This window comes from Peromyscus eremicus, chromosome 15 (genome assembly GCF_949786415.1).
Source record: "Peromyscus eremicus chromosome 15, PerEre_H2_v1, whole genome shotgun sequence".
NCBI classification, from domain to species: domain Eukaryota; kingdom Metazoa; phylum Chordata; class Mammalia; order Rodentia; family Cricetidae; genus Peromyscus; species Peromyscus eremicus.
Window position 1 is genome coordinate 8,477,281 of NC_081431.1, and position 16,737 is coordinate 8,494,017.

The 16,737-nt window shown below is 39.4% G+C and overlaps 1 protein-coding gene across 1 annotated transcript in view; it reads left to right on the forward strand.

Moving 5' to 3' along the window:
* Spata17 (spermatogenesis associated 17) overlaps nt 1–16,737 on the forward strand; it is a 177,007-nt gene that overhangs the window by 113,639 nt on the left and 46,631 nt on the right. Inside the window, 1 exon segment of the mRNA XM_059280989.1 lies at nt 11,022–11,157. Coding sequence (XP_059136972.1) covers nt 11,022–11,157 — 136 coding nt within the window.

The window sequence follows — 16,737 nt, forward strand, 5'->3', positions numbered from 1 at the left end:
ATCTGCAATTCCCTATTTTAATGGCTATAAAATGCCTTCTACCTTACCCACCCAGTTTTACTAATGAAATCAAATCATGCTATTTTATTTGGCCCAAAAACTTTATATGGCTTTTTAATGAAAATATACTTCATACAACGTGTTTCAATCACATTTCCTACCCCCCAAATCCTCTCAGACCCCCCATGTCCCTACCCACCCAACTTTGTTATTTTTCTCTCTCCCTCTCAACAATAACAACAACAAAACAAGTCTCAGAAACAAAACAAAAATCAAAAAACAAAAATCCCACAAGAGCACAAAAACGAAAATTGAAATAAACAAACAAAAAACCCATAAGACAAAAATTGCTAAAGCCAAAATGATACAAAAAAGATCACAAAAATATCAAGTTCTTTTTGTGTTGTCCAGTTACTCCCAGGCCTGGGCGTCTGCCCTGGAGTGTGGTTGATAGATGGAGTGACTCCACTGGAGAAACTGGTTCTCCCTTTGACTGTCGTCAAATAGTATCAGTTGCAGAGAACTTCTCGCTTGGGAGTGGGACCCTGCATCCACTTGTACCTCTCAGTGCTAGGACCTTATCTGGCTTGAGCCTCTGCGGGTTTCGTGAGTGCTGCCACAGTCTCTGTGAGCTCAAATGCCTGTCAGCTCTGTTATGTCTGCAAGACACTATTTCTCTGGAGTCATCTACCACCTCTGGCTCTTACAGTATTACTACCTCTTCTGTATTGCTCCCTGAGCCTTGAGGGCAGCGTTTTGATGAAGACATTTCATTTAGGATTGAATTATCCAAAGTCCCTCACTCTTTACGAATTGCCCAGTTGTGAATCTCTGTGTTAATTCCCATATACTGCAAGAATAAGAATTTTGTTATGAGGTTGAGTGAAGCTCTAATCTATGGGCATAGCAGAATTAGTAGTTATTTTACTACTATGTTCATTTAACAAAATAATAGTAGTACATTCTCCTGTTGGCTTATGACCTAGTTAATCTCAGGTTCCTGACTACTTTAGCAGTGTTAGGTATAGGTTCCATCTCTTGGAGTGTGCCTTGCATACAATTAAAAAGTGGTTGGTTATTCCTATAACGTTTGTGCCACTATCATACCAATATGTCTTGCAGACAGGTTGCTACTGTAGGTCACAGAATTTGTAGCTTAATAATATTGATGATTACATTTCTCCTCCTGTACTATGCAGAATACCTTCCAGACCATAATTGCTTTCAAGTAAGGGTGAAGTTTTTAGTTGTGTACCATCTTGACTTCTCTATGTTTGATGACATAAGTAAGCATTGTCTTTTGCAATAGGACTTTACCATCAGGTTGTGGAGAGCAACCAATAACCCTGGCAATGGCCTGTGATGTTTGCTGGTTTCCATGGGGTCCACATAGCCAACAACAAGATAAACCCCTTCCTGGCACTGAAGGTTTTACTTGGTGGCATAAGATGCCTAGTTATGTCATTCTCTCCCTATTATTTGGTGACTCGATTTAGATTCCTTTCATATGTATATATTTTAGGAAGCTTCTACAGTAATAGATTTCCATATGAGTTTTCAATTGACCTTTAGTGTTAGTTGTCCTCCCCCATATTCCCTCCTTTACCTTTCTTTCCCATCTATCTCCCTACTCAATCTTGCTATTCTACTTTCTTCTTTATCTGTCCATAATGGTATATTCTATTTCTCCTTCCTTGGGAGATCCTTATCTCCCCATTAGTCCTTACTAGGTACCTAACCTCTGAAGTTATTCAGATTGTAGCACAACATATAGAAACCTTACCACAAATAAGACAAAACATAAAATATTTATTGGTGGGGAGTCTGGATTACCTCACTCAGGATTTTTCCTGTCTCCATCCGTTTACCTGCAAATCATAATTCAATTTTTCTTAACAGATTGAAAATATTCCATCCTATAAATGTACCACATTTTCATTATCCATCCATCAGTTGATGGACATCTGTGCTGTTTCCAATTGCTAACTATTATGAATACAGAGCCACAATGAACATGGATGATCAAGTGTCTCTGTGTAGGGTGTAGAGTTCTTTGGGCATATACTCAACAGTGGTATAGCTGGATCTTGAATTAGATCTACTCCTATTTTCCCGAAGAACTGCCACAGTGATTTTCGTAGTAGCTATACAAGTTTGCATTCCCACAGCAATAAATAAATGTTCCCCTTGCCCCACATCCTTGCCAGCATGTGCTGTCATTTGTTTTATTGATCTTGGCCATTCTGACTGAGGTGAGATTGTATCTCAAAGTATTTTTATTTGCATTTCCCTGATGACTAAGGTTGTTTAACATTTATTTAAGTGATTCTTTTTTTTAATTTATTCTTACTCATTTATAGGTATACAGTGTTATGCTTGCATGTGTCCCTGCAGGCCAGAACAGGGCATCATTATAGATGGTTGTGAGCCAACATGTGGGTGCTGGGAACTGAACTCAGGACCTCTAGAAGAGCAGTCAGTGCTCCTAACCCCTGAGCCATCTCTCCAGCCCCTATTTAAGTGATTCTATGCCACTTGTGTTTCATATTTTGAGAACTTTATTGAGTTCTATACTCCACTTTTTAACTGGGCAGTTTGTTTTGTTGCTATTCAGACTTTTATAGTTCTTTATATGTTCTAGGTACTAACCCTCTATCATAGGTATAAATGGTAAAGATCTTTTCCCATTATGTAGGCTGCTGCTTTGTCCAAATGATGCTTTCCTTTACTGGACAGAGCTTCCAAGCTTCATAAGGTCTTATTTATTAATTGCGGGTCTTAGTGCCTGTGCTGTCAGTGTCCTGTTTAGAGAGTCCTTTTCTGTGGCCATGAGTTCAAGCCTGTTCCCCACTTTCACTTCTAACAGATTCAGAGTATCTGGTCTTATGTTGAAGTCCTTGATTCATCTGGAGTTGAGTTTTGTGCAGGGTGATAAGTGGATCTATTTTAATTCTGCATGCAGCCATCCCATGTGATGAACACCGTGTGTTGAAGATGCTGTCTTTTTCTCTAGTGTGTCTGTAGATGTGTGGACTTATGTCCTCATCTTCAATTTGATACTGTCAATCAGTGTGTCTGTTTCTATCCAGTATCATCCTGTTTTCATTATTATGGCTTTGTAATACAACTGAAATCTGGGGTGGTACTTGCAGCAGTTCTTTTTGTTGTTGGTTTAGCTATCCCAGCTTTTTTGTTAGCTTGTTTGTAGTAAAATATTATTTTCAGGTGTGTTACTTTTGTTTATGTTGCATTTGTTTAACTCTGTGAAGCTGTGTTACTGTGCCTGTCTAAAACACCTGATGGTCTAATAAAGAACTAGCCAATAGCAAGGCTGGAGAAAGGATAAGTGGGGCTGGCAGTCAGAGAAAATATATAGAAGAAGAAATCTAGAGGAGAGTGAAGGAACCAGTGAAGGAGGAGGACAACAGGGACCAATCACCCAGCTAAACAGCAAGCCACTGAGTAAGAGTAAGATTTACAGAAGTAAAACGGGGCGGTGGTGGCGCACGCCTTTAATCCCAGCACTCGGGAGGCAGAGCCAGGCGAATCTCTGTGAGTTCAAGGCCAGCCTGGGCTACCAAGTGAGTTCCAGGAGAGGCACAAAGCTACACAGAGAAACCCTGTCTCGAAAAACCAAAAAAAAAAAAAAAAAAAAAAAAGATTTACAGAAGTAAGAGAATGGGAAAAGCCCAGAGGCAAAATGTAGATGGGATAATTTAAGGGAAACTGGCAAAAAACAAGCCAAGCTGAGGCCGGGCATTCATAATTAAGAATAAGCCTTAAGATTTATTTGGGAGCCGGGTGGCAGGCCCCCTTAAAAAGTAAAAGATGAACAACAGTACTTGTTTTCATAAGAAGTTTAAGATTGTTTTTTAGTTTCTGTGAAAAAATGTTTTAGAATTTTGATGGGGATTACATTCAATCTGTAGATTGCTTTTGGTAAGATGGCAATTTTTACAATACTAATCCTACCAATCCATGGGCACAGGAAATTGTTCCATCTTCTAGTGTCTTCATTTTCTGTCTTCTGTGTCTTAACATGTTCTCCTTGGTTAGAGTTATACCAAGACTAAACCTTCATTACATAAGCCTGTTAGAGACATTTCAGATCCAAACCATAATTCTTCCTAGAGCCTCCACAAAGAAGGCAGCCTTCCAGGGACTCCATTTGAGCTCAGTGACACTCCTCTCAGACTTCTGACCATCTTAATCTTACTACTAAATTTGTGTGTGTAAGCCACCAAATATGCAGTAATTTATAACAGTGTCAAAAATATATAAAATCTCTCCCTAAAGGTGTCCAAATCTGAAGGCCCAGATTAGGTGTTGAGATTAATTATAAGCCTGAACTGAACTTGGGGGATCCTTTGGAAACAGGGACTCAAGGTTCTTTTATAGTTTTGGAGTAAAAGCATAGAAGATTGAAACATGTGTCAGCAAGTAGGCCTTCCCTCAGAAGAGCACATCACCGTTCTGTCATGTTGTAGACATGCACATTTCTATTTTAGACTCTGTATCCTGGGCTGGAGAGATGGCTCAGCTGCTAAAGGGAAGACCCACAACTGGAAAGACAAGAATCTGCACATCACCAATGCAATAGCTGTCTCTAGTTCATATATATGCTAGATAACCCTGGATCAGAGGAATAATCGGTCCTTTAGAAAAAGTCAAGTTTATTATCTAGTAATTATTCAGAGCAGGTAAAATGAGAGCTAGCCTATAAATCTGTAGTAGCAAAGTAAATTAGCAACTCTGACTCTTGAGCTCCCCCAAAGCACTGTTGAGCTAATCGCGAAAACATGCAAAACATGCATTTTATCTGTCTTAATGTCCTGTACATTTCCAACTTGACTTAGATGGGACCCCTAATAAATGCTGAAATACTCACTTCTAGAACTTTTCTAGTGTTTCTAAAGACCAGTATCTTTTCATGGGCACTATATAGGCAAAATGTTATAGGAAAAGTTAAAAACTAAGTTAAAATAGCAGCCTTTTAAAGGATATTAAAATACGCTGCATATGGATAAAAGATCTGTCTGCATTTATCTGAAGAGGGAAGAAACAATACATTGCATAACTTCTTTACTTGTGTGATTAAACAAACACTTTGGACCTTTATAATTTCCACATTTCTGAACTGTTACTATATATTATGATAACAGGGATTATCATATATTTTTTGATGTTGCCTTAACAATTCAACTTTTATTTGTAACTCTTCCACTTATTTTAATTACTAGCACAGTGTGCAGCATTTATTAATCAGCAGAGCCCTTTAAAGTTAAAATATGAAATTAGCTAACCCCTTTAATACAGACTACTCCAAGCAAGCAGTGATAGGAGAACAGTTTCTGTGCAATTGCATTGCCCAGCGGGTGCTTTGGGGTACCACTGAGCCTGATTATTCTGTTAATAAGGATTCCTAGGCCTCTTCCAGCTAATTTCTAGTGGGAAGTCACAATGTTCTGCCTTCATTTTTCTAGCTTAATTTTTCTGATGAAGTTCTGGTTCTTCATAGCACTGGGGAGCATGATAATAAGCCTTTAAGAAGCTCTAGAGTCTTCTAAAAGAACCCTGTGTTCACCAGCATGTGGGAAGAGTTACACTCTTTTATTGACCATGCTCCTTGGAAGAAACAAAACTGCATTCAATGAATGACCAAAGGACACTAGAGTTCTGTTTTTTCCTTAAAGCCCTCAAAATCTAAAGAAGTTTGACTTTTTCATCATCTCTGTAATTTGTCATTTATATCTAGTCTAGTGATATACTTGAGAATATTGCACATAGTCTATGGAATAAGACAAATAACTGAGAGATGTTCTAGTCCTTATGTCAGGCTTTGTCATAACTGAAGGACTCTTTCAATACAGTGACTGGCATACAAAGGGAAAGTTTACTGACTCAGTTTTCAGTGCTGGGAATCTGTGGAATTTCTGTTTCATACTCACATACATCTTTTTTATTAGTAAACATTTTAACACCTAGACTTTCGTTCTCTAATAACCCTTGTACACTCTCATATAATCCTTAGTGCATTTCAATTTAGAGTTCAAAAGTGTGTGAAAGACTAGAAGAGACCTGAAGGCTGAACAGAAGTTAACTGAGCAAAGCGAGGACAGGAACATAGGAGATGGCATGGATGAAGCCATTCCTATGCTGGAAGCACACAGCTCAGGGGTTCACTTTGCTCTCCAAGGCACCCTGTGAAACTTGACTACAGAAGACATAGCTGATGGTTTTCCAGTCATACTTGTGATAGAGCATTTATTTTACTTAACTTGAACTATCAAACTGGCTCACTCAAATGATAGGCTTGGGACAAAGACATATTACATCAATGGACATATGCCTTCAACACAGGAATCGAGTATGGATTCGGGGAGCATTGTCATGTTAGGCAGATATACTCCTTATGAGACTATGAGTAAAGATTCCTGATTGACTTGATGACTTCTGACTTAGATGACTGACTAAATGGTGATGATCTTAACGTAAACATAAATATGAAGCAAGCATAGGTGGATTAATAACATAGGCAGATGATTGGTAAGATGAATTGTGTTGTGCAGCAGCACTTCTTCTTATTTGAGTTTCCTACTGTGGACCTGCTGAATGTCACTAGTGCACATTGGAAAAACATTGTTTTGTGTTAAAGACGTGTCTGTATGTAGAGATATAGAAATCATCAGTGTAAAGTTGTTGACTAAAACCATGGTGATGAAAAGATGCCCTCCCTCTCCCAGGAAAAGCTATACAGAGATTAGATATAGGTTTCTAGAGTTTGCTTTAGTGTTAGGTCAGTGGTTCTTAGTCAAGGAGACTGAAGTGTATATTGCCTTGGGGTTTACAAGTATAGACACAGAGTCAGACTTTGGATCACAGATAGTTCAGCTCATAGGAATATATGTTTGGAAAATATGTCTAGTTGATTCTGAGCCACAGTTCTTGTTAATTTAAGCAATTGGCAGAGCAACACACACACACACACACACACACACACACACACACACACTAAATAACTATCACCAGCTTTCTGACTCTGTGGGCTCACCCTTCCTTAATCACTCTGGCAGACAACAGCCAAATCTGCCACCAGTCCCCAGCTCTCTCGAGTGAAGAGCACCAACATACACACAGGCATGAACAAACATAGCCTTCCTCTGTCGTTTGTTGCCTCTTGTGCTTCTATCTACCACAAACATTACCTTTCACTTGTGTGTGCTCCCAAGTTCCCTGTACCCTCCTAAAAGGGGAGTTCCAAGTTCTAAGTATGCTGTGTCTTCCACCTCTATATCTCTGTTTTTCAAAGTGATAATTGTATGGAAATACCTTCCTTAATGTCGGAGAAACAAGAGTGGTGGGAATAAGTGGATTCGGCTGTCCAGGAGAGGAGAGTTAAACTAGGTTCTAAGGATGCATAATGGATGAACTTTTCAAGAGGAGCATAGGAGAGAGACGGAAGCACAGAGACAGAATGGAAGAGGAAGACAGAACAGAAAATGGGCTAGAAAGGTAGGCTGTACACAGAGAATGCTGGACAGATGGAGGGTAATGGACAAAGTCTAAGCAAGATTGAAGGTTTGAGGCTTGAATCAATAGGAGATTGAGCTTCATGATTTGAAGATTTGAATTAACTGTCACTAAAAATAAATGGGTTGGTGAGAAACCTAGAATTATGAATGACAGTAATAAGATTATATGAAAAGAGGGAAAATTAAACAGTTGTAAGGGAAAAGGGTAATCTGTTGGTATTATTTGGAAAATTATATGAAGTGTATTAACATTCAATGTCCATTACAATAGCTCATTTTCTCTGAAGCCATTTTCACCTCCTGCTTCCTGAGACTTTTAGCAAGTCATCTAGAACTGCCTAGTCACATGATGAGTCATTAGTGTATGTCACAGTAACTCCATTGCTTCTAAGCCTTTTTTTCTAGATTGGGCCAGTGAGATAGCTTTGCTGGGAGGCACTCGCCACCAAGCCTTACAACCTGCATCCAATTGCTTGGACCACACAGTGAAAGGAAAGAACAGACTTTGAAGTTGTCCTCTGATTTTTACATGTGCTCCATGCCCCACATCCCCGATGCACATACGTGAAATAAGTTTAAGGATGTAATAAAAACATGATTATTTTCCCAGATCTGCATCTTTGTTAAGATTAGAGAAACAATAGAGCAGCCCCACTTCTTCTATAATGTGGAGTCCAGGCAATTGAACAGCACCCACTAAAAGCACAAAGTACAACTAAGAATATATCTCAACTTTTAAAGGAAGAAATTTTGAAATGAGTTTATAACTAACCAAAATTTGACTATCAGCTACTTTGTGAGAGTTAAGTTTTCATAACTATTTATACTTTACTTGAGGTCTAAGTAATTTTATTAATATTGAGATAGTTATTTAAAGATTATACAGTATCTATTTTTAAATATATACAGCTTATACACATATGTACACATACTTAAGAGCACACATACATGTGACTTTGATGAGTCGCTGTGGCTAAATGAAAGTAGGATTACTATGTGAGCCTTGGCTGTGCCTTCAAGAAAGCAATCTGCACAAACACAAAAGACAAATGTGCACAAACACAAAAGACAAGTGTGTACAAACACAAAAGACATATGTATTGAAATGCTGTTCAAGAAGAGAGGGAGACTGAAATGCAGCAGCTACTCAGTACACCGTCTTTGAATACAGGGACGCTGGGGCCACATCAGTTCTGCAAGTCTCTGATGTCCATCCCATGTGCAAATTAGCATTGAAAGACCATAATTTGTCTTCATGAAAGCTGTTTTCCCTGTATAGATGCAAATCCTTTGTGTTTCCATAACTAACTTTGTAAACTTCAAACTTCACTATTTCAATTTCTTAAATGTTAAATCTTACTGGAAAATATAAAGGAGTTCATTGGTAAAAATTAAAAATAAAATGAAAATGAAGTAAGACTTTTCCTAAATTTATTGTTTAAGGAAATATATGGACACAATAATAAAAATAAAATTTTAACTTAGACTTAGATTTTAAAATATCTTGTTTTAATTAAATGTATCGTGTGAAAATATTGGGAAATAGTAATGGCTTAATTAACATTTCCTGAACTTCAACTTTACTTTTTCAGACTCCATATTTTAAAATATTTCTCTCAGTGGGTTACTTTACCTTGCTGTATATTTTTATTTTTCAAGTTTTGCTTTTTTTCTAAATATAACTTTCATTTGAAAAAAAGCACCCAGTTCTTATTTCATGGGTACCATATCTCCTTGGATTGTGTTTATTAAAAACTATGAGTTTTCTCCTGGTTACTATAGGATGACACCTGTTTCCTCTGAGGTTTTTGTTTTTCCTTGATTTTTCCCAGTTAGAAAACAAATCTAGCTATGAACTGAGTGTGTGATTGAACTTTTGATGGAGAGACTTCATTACACCACAGTGACCTTTTAATTAAAATATTTCCCAGGGTTGAGCCTTGAGCACACATCTCCGGAAGTATTTGAGAAGGTTCAGCTGACAGTTCATTTACAGATGAACAGAGGAGGAACCAGATGAGTTGGCTGTGGGATGAAATGGTTCCATTCCATCTAGTGCCTCCCTAACCTGGATGCACAGTGCACCGTGGGGGCTGGACTCTCCGTGTCAGAGTGCCTAAGTCCGTCTCTTATGAATATATGGATGTATGGTGTGAAGACAACGGCCAGGGACTCACCTCCTCCCTAGGTGACTTTGGATCCACTTTCCTCAGCATTTTTCTACAGTGACCACAGCTTCAGTTCCCAGCTTTTCCCAGAGTTCTGCAGGACAGATCGATTTAGTTTCCTTGGGCATCAGCCTCTTCTGACACATTAACATTCATTTTTCTCAAACTTCCACAGTCAGTTACAAGTTTCCAATCTTCTTCCTCCCTTCTAAGAACCCCTCGCTGTCTCCAGCTCATGTTCTTGCCTTCTGTCGTCTTTCTCATGGATGGCTAGAGCGATTTTGTTCCTTTACTCTTATTTGGTGAGTTCTGTTGAAGATTTGGCAGAACCAGCAAAGCAAGTCACCAGGTTACACCAAGAGCATACCACAGTAACTATGTGGGAGTGTGGGGTCACCAGGTTACACCGAGAGTGTACCACAGTGACAGTGCTGTGGGAGTGTGGGGTCACCAGGTTACACCAAGAGTGTACCATGGTGACAGTGCTGTGGGAGTGTGAGGTCACCAGGTTACACCAAGAGTGTACCACAGTAACTGTGTGGGAGTGTGGGGTCACCAGGTTACACCGAGAGCATACCACAATGACAGTGCTGTGGGAGTGTGGAGGTTAGTCTTTCATGTTGAACCACTGATTCCTAAACTAATCACAAAGTTCAAAATAAAACAAGATGCTGCTGGATGCACCAAGGCACTCCTCTTACCATCTGGCTCCAGCATGTTTCCTGGCCCACGTGGTCTTCAGCCTCCACGCCAGGTGCTTCATTCACATGAGGTTGCTGGTTGCTCATAGCAGCCCCATATGGAAGCCAAGATGCATGAGGCCAAGTGACTAGGCATGGAAGTAGAGGAGCAAGGGCGAGCTGAGGCATGAGCAGGGGTGGGCTGACTCCAAAGCACTGTCATTCCATCCAACCAGCTGTGCCTTCACCTGGGGTGTGCTATGAGATTTGAAGAAAACGGATTTCAATAAGAACTGCCCGTACTACTGGACTGTTGTTTTGCCTTTTTTTTTTTTTGAGATTGATACAATTTTGAAATGAAGACATTTTTGTTTACAATATGAATTTTGAAAAATCTGGCACTTTTAAATTGTTAATTGGATGTTTAACATCATAATATATTTAAAACTCGCAAAAATCCCAGTAGAAAAGTTTGAGTGTCTCCATCATTAAACAAGTAGAAAAGGAAAAGTCCCAGAAACAAGAATACTGACAGTGGCTAGGGTTGAAGTGGGCACAAGTATTCCAATTCCAAACCCTTGTTTTCTCTGAATCAGTTCTCTGGAACTCTAACCATGAATATTGTCTAACTGTCCTTTCAGATTTTTGCCATTTTCTTCCTACCATAAAAAGGAGAAGTACATCCCAATGATACACTCATCAAGCAAGTACAATCCTAGCTCTTACGGACAGAAACACTTCCGCAGTCAAGACCCTAAAAAGTGGGTCAGTGACAAGGTAGGTTCGTGATGCAGTGGAAACGGCTAACGAGAGACACCGCTGAGAGCACTAGGTAATGGTACCGCTTTTAAAAGACTGAAGATAGACATGATGCTAGTAAATGCAACTATTCTCATTACAGTTATGACCTTCATAATCATAAACTTATTTGAAGCTGTTGTTGTAAAGATGGTGCAGCTGACCTGTGTCAGCGAGAGGTTTGCATTAATTCTTTGCATTATTGGTTCTTAATGTATGTTTTATGATTATATTTCCTATAATCGGGAATGTGGATCACTGACTTTGACTGATGACCAGGGTTGGGGTTTGAATGTGAAATCCCAGAGTGGAATGGACTATTGAGCATGGAGGCCAGATATTTCTTTCTCTCTCAATCTCTGTGCATATATATCTATATGTACAGAAAAGAGATATGTGATTGGCGTATACAATGTGGAGTTTACACACTTGACACATATATGTGTATGTAGTATGCACATTTATGAAGTGTACAGAACATGTAGGTTTTAGCTGGCATCTATAAGGTGTATTTTTGTTCTTGCTGCTATAATAAGCTATGTGGAAAATCAAGTGAACAAAATTAACAAAGTTGCAAGTGTCACACTAGCTCATTTCAAAATATATTGTGTTGCCATAGTAATCAAAACAGCATGCATGGCACAGGCATTAAAACACACATTGACTGATGGGATGGGAGAGGAAGTACAGAAATCTGCCCACTGTGTATGCTCAGCTGATCCTCAACAATGCTAGCAAACACAATGGCAGAAGTGTAGTCTACTCAACAAACAGTGTTGGGAAAATTGCTATTCGTATGCAGGAAAATGAAATTGGATCCTTACTTCTCACCATATTAAAAAATCAACTCAAAACACATAATGCAAGTCCTGAAACTATTAGAGGAAACAGAAAATTTTTTAATATTGGGCTCAGCATCACTTTTTGGATATGACCTCAGAAGCACAGGCAGCAAAATAGAAGTATACAAATGAAATTGCATCAAACTGAAAAGCTTGTACACAAAAAAGTCACCAATCAACAGAGTGAGAGTCATTCAGTGGGATGAGGAAGATGTTTGGAACCATACATTGTAATAAGGGTTAACATGCAAAATGTGCAAATAATTCCTATAGCAAGGAAACATGCAGCTGTGTGTGCACACGTATGTGTTTGTGTGAAGGCAAAGACCTAGAAAGATGATTTTCAAAAGAAAATATGGAGGTCTCTGGTGAGTACATGGACAAGATATTCAACATCACTAAAATTATCACTGAAATGAAAATTGAAACTGCAATATATCCTCTCATACTTGACAGAATAATCATCTCCAAAAAGACAAAAATGTTGGCAGGTTGTGAGAAAAAGGAACTCTTGTTCTGTTTGTGGGAGTGTAGACTAATAAAGCCTTTGTGCGACTGTTTGACCCAGCAATCAGAATTGTGAGGATAAGTCCAAAGGGAATGAAAACAGTATGTCAAAGAAGTAAGTGGACACCATGTTCACTGCCAGGGCAGCCACCAAAGATGAATGCATATGGAAATGGGGTACACACACAGTGAAATATTGTTGTGCCATAAAAAAATCAAAGAAATCCTGTTATTCATGATATGGATGAACCTGGGAGACTTTAATGCCAATGATAAAGGTCAGGTACAGAAAGATAGATACTATACCATGTCAGTTAGAAAATCAGATTCATGGTACAGAATAGAATAGAAGTGGGTTAAAGTCCTGCTGCAGAGACTCTTCACTGTGGCTCTCTGCTCTGCTCAGGGTGGCAGGGAAGTTGGGCATTGGGAGCAGTCATCCTACCCTTTTGATACTGGAGGAAACCATGTGCCCTGAGTGGGAGAAGCAGAAGCCATGATGGTCTCTGAGTTGTCTTGTGGGGTCATTCTTCCATTTCCTTGAAGGGCAGTTGCCCAGGCTGTCGAGTACAGAAGTCATAGCCTGCCTCCACCATCTGCTTCCTTCCCATTTAGTTCAAGCTGTCAGTGTCTTCGCTCCTCTAAGTCCAGCTCTATCCAGACTTCTGTTGAGGAGCTGAGTAAATCCAAGTTGAACCATCAGTTCTTCCTATCTCAGAAAAACGCTGTTGTCTCTGCTGTGTCATATGTTCCTGTAAGAAGTGCTTCCACACTTCATTCCATCTTAATCCATAATGTAAATACAGGATTTTCAGGGAGAGGGAGTAAATATTCTGAACATATCACAAGGTACTTGTCTTTGTATTGCTGTGAAGAGATACCATGACCATGTTAACTCTTATAAAGGAAACATTTAATTGGGGTGGCTCACTTACAGTTTCAGAAGTTCAGTCCATTATCATCATGGCCAGGAGCATTGCATCATTCAGGCAGATGTGGTGCTGGAGGAATAGCTGAGAGTCCTACATCTTGCAGGCAACAGGAAATCTACTGACTGTCACACTGAAAGAAGCTTGGGCAAAAGAGACCTCAAAACCCGCCCCCACAGTGACACACTTCCTCCAACAAGGCCACACCTCCTAATAGTGCCACTCCCTTTGAAGACCATTTTCTTTCAAGCCACCACAGTACCTTTCGTGTCAAACATTTTGATTTATTATTGTTATTGGTGTGTGTTTGTGTGAGAGCATGCACGTACATGACACACATGTGGATGTCTGAAGATAGCTTTCAGGAGTCTGTTCTCTCTTTCTACTCTGAGCTCCAGGTATGGAAGTCAGCTCCTAGGCTTGCTGAGCCATCTCATCTATCCATGAGGCACCTTTGAAGTTATAGTTAGTAAGTCATTCTGTTTTAAAGGCATCTTCAACACTAGCAATTCCAGGTATATGGTTTGTACAGTGAGCTCGGTCTGTTTAGGAACTGATTGGCAGAGGTGGGGTTTATCCTGTCATTTTATGAAATCCCACAACCAATCTATTCTTGATGTTTTCCACCAATATGCAACCCTCCTAAACACAAAGTAGATATGAGCTCTATTTTGAATGTTCACAGATGTGATATGTGTTTCATTTTCTAATCAATGTAACGTTTCATGTTGGTACCTCTTCACCATTTGGTGGAATTCAGCCAAATCCTTCCTTTAAAGTCTGAGTGACTTTAAGCATGTTCATCTCTGTCATAGTAGGAAAGATCCTTGTGAAATATTCTGTTTCCCTAAATAGAGTCATGCTTCCTTTCAGAGTTTTGTGCCTGATTCACTTAACATAGTCCAAAAATGTGCACTTGTATGTCTGTCTCACTTAAGCAACTTCATAGAAACAGAAACATTTGAATACTCACGAGAAGTGAGAATAGCTTATTTTATTATTTCAGAAGACTCATTAGAGACAATCTGTAATTCATGAAAATTAAGTGAAGAAAGTACAAATTCAGTAAATGTTAATAAAGCACTGCCTCCCCAGCCCTGTGCAAACTGTGAGGAATGTGATGAGCTCCACCTTCCTCCTCTCTTCCTTGTTCCTTCCCATCTTCCTTTACTCTTCAAATGACTGCACCAAATTATCTATCCTTCTGGGGGCAACCGTGATAATACAATACAGGGTTAGTTGTTTCACTACTTGTAAAACCTAGGAGTTACTGAAAATATTTTATATTTTGACTTGATACTGAATAACTTGGATAAGAATAATTTTTAAGTAGGTTTGTTTACCATTCTACACGTTTTAGCAATGTCTCACTATGTGTGTTTAGTTAGCCTGCTAACTGACTAGCGAGATCTTAAGCTTGTGTCAGTTCTCCTGCATCTGCTTTCTGAGTGTGGGAATTCCAGGTATGTGCTAATATACCTAGCAGTTCATTTCTTTTTAGAAAATGTGCCTTCTTGATCTTGAGAATTAGAGACCATAGATTATTACTGGAGGGTTAGAGCTAATCTTAGGAGACTGGAATTGTTAGGTTCATATGCAGAAGAATAAAAGGACAAAGGGAGGTGGAATATTTATAAACATTAAATGTGTGTTGAGGGCTGAGGATGTGGCTGGGTGTTAAGGCTCTTACTTAGCATGTGTGAAGAGTTGGCACTCAATCTCCAGCCCTTCGAGAACAAACAAAGCATAGTTGGTTGGATGCAGTAGATTGATGTCATTAAGTACCCATCTTGCCATTGGATGCAGTAGATTGATGTCATTAAGTACCCACCCTGCCATTGGATGCAGTAGATTGATGTCATTAAGTACCCACCCTGCCATTGGATGCAGTAGATTGATGTCATTAAGTACCCACCCTGCCATTGGATGCAGTAGATTGATGTCATTAAGTACACACCCTGCCACTGGATGCAGTAGATTGATGTCATTAAGTACCCATCTTGCCATTGGATACAGTAGATTGATGTCATTAAGTACCCACCCTGCCACTGGATGCAGTAGATTGATGTCATTAAGTGTCCACTTGCATTTGCTTTGTTTTGCTCCAAAGAGCTTTATACAAAAAAAACACAAATTCAATGAATTGATAGCAAATAATACTTTTTTCCCTAAAAAAAATGAAGTCAGTAATAAAAAAAATAGTGTTGTGTGTATATTTTTTTTCATGTGCTTGTATGAAGCTTGCATATAGCATGTTTGCATGTGTGTAGGCAGTTTTACATGTGTGTGGATACGTATGTGGGTGTAGAAAGCTAACATAGATATCCTTCTTCCTTTGCTGTCCATGAGTCTCTCACTGAACCTGGAGCTTGCTGGTTCTGGTCAGTCTAGCTAGCCAGCTTTCACTGGGGATTCTCTGCCTGCCTGGGACTACAAGTGGTTTCCACGCCTGCCAGGCTTTTTTTTTTTTTTTTTTTGGTTTTTCGAGACAGGGTTTCTCTGTGTAGCTTTGCGCCTTTCCTGGAACTCGCTTTGGAGACCAGGCTGGCCTCGAACTCACAAAGATCCGCCTGGCTCTGCCTCCCGAGTGCTGGGATTAAAGGCGTGCGCCACCACCGCCCGGCGCACCTGCCAGGCTTTTAACTTGGGTTCTGCGGATTCAAACTCCTGTCCTCACACTTGACAAGTGCTTTATCCACTGAGCCATTTCCCCAGCCCTATATTATATTGTTTAAGAAGTAAAAATAATGAAATAATTTATATATCATGCAAATTACCCATATTTCTTAAATCTACTTATGAACTGCACCAATTAAGCTACTCAATTTTAATTCAGTGTTTCAAGTAATCAGACTTTGAAGTTGAGGTAAATACTTTAGTATTATAATTCCCTATAGTGCTGAGCTCTGAATGGGTGTGAACTAAACACTCCTGGTCAATTGACGTTAATGTCATCTGTTCAGGTAGGTCTAGGAATCTGACAATCAATAGTTCTGCACACTCAACATGTTTTGTTTGTTGAAATATCCATGTTCACATTTACCAAAGCAGAGGTGACCATCTCTGTCCTTATCTGAATTGGAATGGTCTTCTGTCTGCCTTTTAGACAACTACCTTTAATGGAACCATTTCCTGTGTCCCATGGTTTTCAAAAATCAGGAGATGCTGAGGATGGTTCATGTTGCTAACTCATTTCTCCATCTTCCTGATTACAGTTGAATTATGACAGCAGACCTCCCTGCTCTGCATCTGCGCATGCACTTGGGCCCCAAACATGATTG